Source organism: Hipposideros armiger, unplaced genomic scaffold (genome assembly GCF_001890085.2).
Source record: "Hipposideros armiger isolate ML-2016 unplaced genomic scaffold, ASM189008v1 scaffold_224, whole genome shotgun sequence".
NCBI classification, from domain to species: Eukaryota; Metazoa; Chordata; class Mammalia; order Chiroptera; family Hipposideridae; genus Hipposideros; species Hipposideros armiger.
The window spans coordinates 151,814-160,585 of record NW_017731574.1 but is presented as its reverse complement, the minus strand read 5'-3'; the positions used below and the strand labels follow the sequence as shown (position 1 = coordinate 160,585).

Sequence of the window (8,772 nt, the reverse complement as noted above, 5' to 3'; positions counted from 1 at the left end):
CGGCAGAGAGGAGGAGGCACCAGGCCTGGAGCCTGGGTGGGGCCTTGCCAGGCAGCTTGAAGAGCAAACCTTGACTAAGTGGCAGAGCTACAGGCCACTCTAGCCACAGGTGGTCACATGGACTCATCTCTGCTAGAGCTACACCTGGTGCCAAGCGATGGGCAGAAGCTTTCTCTGCAGTTTGTTTGAGTGTAGCTGTGGTGTGAGAAGGGCTCTGGCTGTGGAATGTGGGGAAGGCTTGGGGTGCAGGGTGTGGGGTGGGTACTGTGAATGCAGTGGGCATGGCTCTAACACATGACCCGTGGCAGGCTCACCAAAGAAGCCCTGGTCCCACTGGGGCTATTTTCAGACGTTTAGACTGGAAGCTCTTTGCACGGTGGCAGCATCCACAAATGTAACCTCCTTTTAAAGCTCTCGAGGCCTTGAAGTCTGGGAGAGCATTAAGCCCTAACACTCTAAGGCACCTATTGTGTGTAATCAGTTAACTTCTTTCTACAATGGGACTAGTTATATACCATCCTTGGAAGAACTAAGAAGAGTCACTCAAGTCGTTTTCTGCATCCAGTGGCTCAGATGACGAACCCCGGTCGAGAGAGACTGTGCAGCTTCTAACAAATGCTGCATGCCTGATAAGGAGGGGAGACACTTCCTACCTCCTCTCCAGGATCTGGAGCCTGAGCAGGTGGTGGTCAGGGACGTGTGGGTGCTCCTGCTAGTCAGGGAGCCCAGCAGAGCGGGGTTGTGTCCCAGTCTGGGTTTTCATTGCCCTTCAGGGCCCAGCATTGCAGAGACGAGTTGGGGTGTGGCTTAGGGAGAGGCCTGCATCTCCCAGGTAAGGCCTAGGAATGACGGTTGAGCACAGGAACATGGGGAGTGAGGCCTGAGTGAGTGGCCAGGCACAGTGGGCCAGACATATCACGTACCACAGTGGCTGGAGGACAGTCAGCCTTGGTCACTAAAAGTATATATTGCTGAATTGAGACGGTGACATCTGAGGAGCCAAGGACAGGAACAGGTGAAGTTCCTGGAGCTAGGGTCTCTCAGGTGAGACTGAGGAGTCAGGACAGACATAAGGATACTCCATTGGCTCTAAGCTAAGGTCGAAAGAGTCCATCGTGGCAGAGGTATGTAAAGTGGTGAGGCCCGGTCTGTTGAGGTCAGTCATGGGACCGCCTCATATGCTGGGATCAGGCAGGGGCATGGTGGTAAATTGTGGGGTCTCTGAGGGCTCAGCCAGAGTCAGCACACATTGGAGAGCTAATTTTGCCCAGTAAGGTCTGAAGAGGAGTCAGGACAGGTACAGGTGAGTTCTAGAAAGAACCAGCACAGGTAAAAGGACAGGTGAGGTCTGTGAATTCTGGAGGAGACACAGGTATTTAGAGATGGTTCAGTCAAGTGAGGCGTGAGGACCCAAAGTCACGTAAGGTATTTAAGCCGGAACCTGTGGCTTGAAGTTTAGCTGTATGGCATGGGACAGGTATATACACATTGGGGTCTCCCTGATCAGTTCTAAAAAGTCAGCTTTGACATCTAAAAGTCAAAGATGGCTGATCACTCAAATAAAGTGATTAGAACGCAGGATTAGGGAAACATAAGTAAGTCCCTTGAGCCAGATCAGCCACCTGGCTCTCAGCACCCTGACCAGGTGTGATGGGCAGAGCTAAGGTGCTGCAGAGGCCTCTGAGGATCCATAATCAGCCCAAGGCGTGGGATGTGGCATTGGGTCTGGCTGGAGTAGGGTTTGAGGAGCCCACAGGAGAGAGAGGTAGGAATGCACCTGGCTTTAAAAGGTGAGGATTGGGGAGTTAGGGCAGGTGAAGAACAGACAGGTGAACCGACTAAGGAGCTATGTTGGTAGGGTGTGGTCTGAGAGGCTCATGGTAGATAAAGGTCTAGAGACCTGTGTCTATATGCTGAGATGTCCAAGGCTCAAGTCACACACACTGTTTGGCACCAGTGGGCTCTTAACAGGCTTCCCTCAGGCCAAGGTAAGCAGCCAGGAATCTCACTGCTGAGGGAAGTGTCTGGTCAGGTTAGATTTGTACAGTAGCCCCCCCTTATCCACGGGAATACATTCATTCCAGGACCCCTAGTGGATGCCTGAAACCACGGATAGTACCAAACCCTATGTATCCTGTTTTTTCCTATACATACATAACTATGATAAAGTTTAATTTATAAATTAGGCAGAGTAAGAGACTAACAATGATATTTTAAGATTAATAACAATAATAATAAAGTAGAACAATTATAACTATACTGTAAAAAAAGTTATGTGAATGTAGTCTCTCAAAATATCTTACGGTGCTGTACTTACTCTTCACAAGTTTTTCCTTCTTCACAATTTCATGGACAGAAGAGTCGTTCTTACTGTAGATCTGAGCAGCCTCAGCACATGAGTTTTTTCTTTACTTATTGAGTGGAGAACTTTCCTCTTCACTTAAAGAAAGTACTTGATAGCTTCTCTTTGGCATAGTTGAATCGCCAGCATCACTCCTCTTGCGCTTTGGGGCCACTATTAAGTAAAATAAGGGGACTTGAACACAAGCAACTGTGATACCACGACAGTCAATCTGGTAACCTAGACGGCTACCAAGTGACTAATGGGCAGGGAGCATCTACAGTATGGAGACGCTGAACAAAGTATGATTCACGTTTGGGGCAGGATAGAGCAGGCTGCTGAGAGATTTCATCACCCTACTCAGAATGGTGTGCAATTTAAAACTTGTGAATTGTTTATTTCTGGAATTTTCCATTTAATATTTTTGGGCCATGGCTGACCATGAGTCACTAAAGTCGCAGAAAGTGAAACTGCGGATAATGGGTGACTATTGTATAGTGGAGTCAGCCAGGGTGGTCTGTAGAGCCACATCTGTCTAAGGTCTCGGGAGCTGAATGGGACAAGGTATGTGTAGCTAGGTTTCTTTTTTTTTTTTTTTTTTTTTTTTTTTTTTTTGGTTTAAGCCCGGTTTCATCCACGTGGATTTCTATCTAACCCAAGTGGTTCTTGGCAGTGTCACTGGCCCTCATATGTGGGATCCGAACCGGGGCCCTCTGGCGTCCCAAGCCAGCTCTTAACCAACGCGCCACTCGGCCGGCCCTAGCTAGGTTTCTTAAGGAGGCCTGAGGAGCCAAGATTAGGCACATTTAGGTAGAGCTGGGTTGGTCAGGTAAGGACACTGGAGTCAAAGATAGGCACAGAGCTGAGTCGGACAGGTGAGAACTATAAATCCATGCTCAGGTCCATGTCAGAACTACATCCTCAGGTGATATCTGAGCAGTTCTGGTGATGCACAGAAGTTGATGGTCCTGGGTCTCCTGGGAAAAGACTGAAAACTGGAGTCAGGCAAAGGAATGTAGAACTGCATCCATCTGGAAGGTTCATGAATTTTGGGTCTGACTCGGGTATGTAGAGCAGGTCTGTCAGGTGAGGTTTGAGGGGTTGAGGTGAGATACACAGGTTAATACCTTTGAGTCTTGAACAGATAAGGTCTGAGCTGCTGAGATCAGGCCTTTGTTTATATTCCACATCTGAGGAGCTGGGTTCAAGCATAGGTGGGTAGAGCTGAGTTTTTCAGGTAATGTCTATGAAGCCAAGGGCAAGCAGAGGGAGGTTGACCTGAAAAGCCATCACTAGGTTTATTCAACTCTGTCTCCCAGTTGAGCTAAGGCACAGGTAGGTAGAACAGATCTGTAGGTGAGGCCTGAGGAGCCAGGGATAGGCTCATCTAGAAAGAACTGGATCTTTTAGACGACCTCTGAGGATATGATGTAAAGACAGGTGGGCACAGCGAGGTCTCCCAGGTGAGATCTAAGGAGCTGGGATTGGGTACAGGTGAGTAGATCTGGATCTTCCAGGTGAGGTCAAGATAGGCAGGTAGAACTGCATCTCTGCCTATCTTATAGAGATGTCGTGTAAAGTTGAGGAGTCACGGCCAGGTACAGGTATATGGATTTGAGTTTCTGAGGTAAAGTCTATGGAGTCTGTATCTCACACAGGTTCGTTTCCTTGGGTTGTCAGTGTGAGTTAAGCCCTGGTGGGTAGAGCAGGGTTTGTCAGGTAAGGTCTGTGGAGTGAGGATCAGGGCAGGTTAACAAACTGGGTCTGTCCAGTGAGATCTAAAAAGTCACAGCTAAGCTCAGGTAAGAACTAAAGCCTTCGATGAGATGTAAGCAAATAAGATGAGGTACAGGTAGGCAGAGCTGGCCTCCCAGGTGCAGTCTTGGCAACCAAGAGCAAGCACAGGTAGGTAGAACTGGCCCACCAGAAGGGTTGGAGGAACCAGGATCAAGCACAGCTCGGCAGAGCCAGCCCACCAGGTGAGGTCTGAGGAGCCAGGGTTAAGAACAGGTAGGCAGAACTGCCCCCTAGGTACAGTATAAGGAGCAAGGGTCATATATAGGTAGGTAGAGCTGGCCCACCAGATATGGTTGGGCAAGCCAGGGTGAAGCACAGGTAGGCAAAGCTGGCCCACCAGGTATGTTCTGAGGACCCAGGGTCAAGCACAGGTAAGCAGAACTGTCCCACCAGGTGAGGTCTGCGGAGTGAGAGTTAAACACAGGTGGGCAGAGCTGGCCCATCAGGTAAGGCCTGAGGACCCAGGATCAAGAATAGGTAGGCAGGGCTGNGTCTCCCCACAGGGACCCCTCATGGTGACAGAAGCCCTTAAGCCATACTCTTCAGGAGGTCCTCGGGTTTGGTTTGTCTCCAACATTGATGGGACCCACATTGCCAAAACCCTGGCTGCCCTGAACCCTGAGTCAGCCCTGTTCATCATCGCCTCCAAGGTACAGCCTGGCTCCCCAGCCCTATGTGTGTTGGGGTACGGGAAGGGCGGGGCAGGTGGATGCTTGGCCACTGCCCTGGGCACGTGACCCATCACTTCTGAGTGAACTGTGCTTTGTGGATCCGATCAGCACAGCTGCCCTCAGGCTGTTCTTTGTCTGGGGACAAACTGTTTACCTGATGAAAGCCCGGACTGGTCAATTTGAACATTGGTCTTCAGGCCCTACTTGCTTGCTTTGTGGGATCTGTGCTTAGGCCTGGACTGTTCTTATCTTTCTTAGAGATCTGTTCCTAGTGTCTGCTTTTCTCTAATCCCAGAGCCATGCTCAGATAATGTAGGGTTTTGTTTGTTGTCATTTATTCTCTGTTTACTCACGTTAATACACATAAAACATTAAGAATTCTGTCTGAATTCTGAGATACAGCCTAGCCTGGGCTGAAGGGAGCCCCAGACATGGCCGCAGCCCCTCTCCTGGAAGGTGCTCTGGTCTTTGACCTGTGGCAGGGATGGGGGCGTACAGAGGGAGTATGGCTCTTACTAGGGCTCCTCTCCCTCTGGTTGTGAAGTCCTGGAGTCACAGGATGACACTACTCCTTCTGGGCCCCTTCCTGCCCCAGACACTGCCACTCATCGTGGCTTTGTGGACATGTGGGTGGAGGTTATGGGAAGTAACTGTCAGTGACCCTCATGCACTGCTCCCTGTGACCACTGGGTACCCACATGGCCTCTGCTGCTAAGTCCTTGCTGGAGGCCGCATGGACCATGAGCTGGGACTGACTGCTGTACTCTCTGGCTGCAGACCTTTACCACCCAAGAGACCATCACGAATGCAGAGACGGCAAAGGAGTGGCTTCTCATGTCGGCCAAGAATGTGAGTGCTGGGTGGGTAGTGGGCAGCGTGTGGGCCCGGAAGGACAGGGTGGGCCTGCCTATCCACCTCAGTGGCCAAGCCTGGCCCTACAGCCCTATTTCTGTAGCAGGAGGCAGCCTCTCTGGTGGCTGACTTTACTGGTTAAGATGCTTGGTTTTGCGTTAACCCCAGACACACCAAATGTGGCAGAACCTGCTCTAACTGGCTGAGGGCCTTTTATTTAAGGCCCCTTGGCCATGTGGAATCCTCTCTACCCTTAGCCACACCCACTTTATAGGGAGGGCCATCCCTGGGCCTTGTATGCTAGTGAGGTAGGATGGGCTGGCTGGCCTCTGGCCTCTCTGTCCTCTTGACCTTGATGTGGGGCTTCTCCAACAGCCTCAGAACCATGGACTGGAAACAGTCGGCCCCACACAGGGCCTTGGTTTCTCTAGAAACGGGAGGGTCACTACCCTTGGGTTCCCCCTGCCCCCCCGCCCCAGGATGGGTTTGGTGTAACTTGGCTCTGTCTCTTGCAGCCTTCTGCAGTTGCGAAGCACTTTGTTGCCCTGTCTACCAACACGGTGAGTGCCCACCTGAGTCCCAGACTACATCCCTGGAATGGTCCAGGCCTCACAAGGTCATAGCCATTCAGAATATTTGCATCAAGATGTGGTTCACAGGTTTGGGGATCTTGGCTCCGCTGAGTGGATTAGGAGGGTTGGTTGCCTGTGAGGGATGTGAGCTGCAAACCCTCCTTGTCTTTTCTGCATTTTCCCTTCAAGTCTCTGCAGCTCCGATGAGAGGCTTGAAGTCAGTGAAATAGTGTCAACCCCATCCATCTCCCAGGCCTGACTGATATTCAGAACACCCCACACACATGACCTCCCTTGGCCTCTGCTACCCTGCCACTGGCCTCTCCCCAAGTGCTGCCCGGGGTGGGCGCTGCACCCCATTTCTCACATAAGGTCGTCGGCCCCAGCGAAGGGATATGACTTTTTTCCCAGTGATTACTGGGATTAGAATTCGGGTCACCTGCTTGCCAGTTCTCACAGTTGGCCTGGCCTGAGTTTGTGCAAGGTGGGGTGGAGGTGGGCCAGCGGGGCCTGGTGGGGCTTTGCTCCAGGAGTAACAACCACCGCAAAGCCTGTGAGCACTTGCTGTGTGTTGGGCTTTGTGCTGAGCTGAGTCAGAGCTGGAACCACACCCAGATCTCCCTGACTGCTCCCTCACACCCCTTCCTCGCCTTCCTGCCTCCAGGGCCGGCCTGCCCAATGGGGGAGATGGGGCCATCTTAAGGCCATCTGGCTCCCGCAGGTGGAGCCCAGACGGGTTAGTAGGGCGTCTCCTCCTGTGGGGACGAGGTAAAGGGGTGTGGTGACCCTGTCTGCCTGGGGGACTGAAACACATGAAGGCTTCCTGGGGCAGAGTCATCCCAGATTCTGGAAGGGCTGGGCAGATGTCCTGGCTGTGTGGCACCTGGCCTGGGAGATGGTCCCTGCCTGAGCTTGGGTTCCAGCTCTGGGTTCATTTCCCAGATGTCCTGGGGGGTGGCTCTCTGGGACCCCAACAGGCCTAAGAGGTAGCGCTTTTCAGAGCAGTGTGTGGGCCAGGTCCTCACCCTGGGTATGCAGCCACCTCAGCAGGAAGTCTTCGCAGGTGCCAGGCCACCAGTGTGCTGGATGTGAGCTGGCCTAGTGTCCATCTTTGGGGGTGGACAGCTCTAGTCCCTGCCCTGGTCCCATAAGCTGCTCCAGCCCTGCCCCCACAACTCGTACAGTATGACCTCGCACCCTGGAGCTGCTGCTCTTGTCCAGCTAATACCTGCTTCCTTCTCTCCCTCTCCCTTTGCTCATTTTAGACCAAAGTGAAGGAGTTTGGAATTGACCCTCAAAACATGTTCGAGTTCTGGGATGTAAGTAAGGACACGTCCTTGTGCTGGGTGAATTATGCGTTTTTTGCTAAATCATGACCACTGAGCCACATATGAGGGACCATGACGTCAGGTCAATGTGTATTGAGCAGGCTGCTACATGCCTGGCTTTGAGAAAAGCAGAGAAGCCCTCAGAGAGGCTTGTGAGGCAGAAACAGCCCAGTCAGGATGAGGGTTCCACTTCCATCGAGGGCAGGCCAAGCTTGCAAAGCCAGGGTGATCCTCCCCTGGGTGCCTGCCAGTAGCACCCACTGTGAAGTAACCGGAGCTGCCCTTACCCTCCTCACTAAGCCAGAGTTGTGAGTTATTCTCAGTGATGACCTTTTTCCGGAAATACAGCCACAATCTGAAAAGGCCAAGGGGCAGGGTGAGGCAGGGAGGTGTGAGTAGGCAGGCCTGGAAAGGAGCTAAGCTGTAGGAGCAGTTGGAGGGCGGCAGAGAGGAGGAGGCACCAGGCCTGGAGCCTGGGTGGGGCCTTGCCAGGCAGCTTGAAGAGCAAACCTTGACTAAGTGGCAGAGCTACAGGCCACTCTAGCGACAGGTGGTCACATGGACTCATCTCTGCTAGAGCTACACCTGGTGCCAAGCGATGGGCAGAAGCTTTCTCTGCAGTTTGTTTGAGTGTAGCTGTGGTGTGAGCAGGGCTCTGGCTGTGGAATGCGGGGAAGGCTTGGGGTGCAGGGTGTGGGGTGGGTACTGTGAATGCAGTGGGCATGGCTCTAACACATGACCCATGGCAGGCTCACCAAAGAAGCCCTGGTCCCACTGGGGCTATTTTCAGACGTTTAGACTGGAAGCTCTTTGCACGGTGGCAGCATCCACAAATGTAACCTCCTTTTAAAGCTCTCGAGGCCTTGACGTCTGGGAGAGCATTAAGCCCTAACACTCTAAGGCACCTATTGTGTGTAATCAGTTAACTTCTTTCTACAATGGGACTAGTTATATACCATCCTTGGAAGAACTAAGAAGAGTCACTCAAGTCGTTTTCTGCATCCAGTGGCTCAGATGACGAACCCCGGTCGAGAGAGACTGTGCAGCTTCTAACAAATGCTGCATGCCTGATAAGGAGGGGAGACACTTCCTACCTCCTCTCCAGGATCTGGAGCCTGAGCAGGTGGTGGTCAGGGACGTGTGGGTGCTCCTGCTAGTCAGGGAGCCCAGCAGAGCGGGGTTGTGTCCCAGTCTGGGTTTTCATTGCCCTT

General features: G+C 52.2%; 1 protein-coding gene across 1 annotated transcript in view; it reads left to right on the top strand.

The window, feature by feature from the left end:
• The window catches only part of GPI (glucose-6-phosphate isomerase), a 39,981-nt gene that overhangs the window by 11,656 nt on the left and 19,553 nt on the right, over positions 1 to 8,772 (top strand). The window contains exons 6-9 of the mRNA XM_019654521.1: positions 4,642 to 4,788; positions 5,587 to 5,658; positions 6,177 to 6,221; positions 7,499 to 7,552. Coding sequence (XP_019510066.1) covers positions 4,642 to 4,788; positions 5,587 to 5,658; positions 6,177 to 6,221; positions 7,499 to 7,552 — 318 coding nt within the window. The remainder of the gene's footprint in view (positions 1 to 4,641; positions 4,789 to 5,586; positions 5,659 to 6,176; positions 6,222 to 7,498; positions 7,553 to 8,772) is intronic.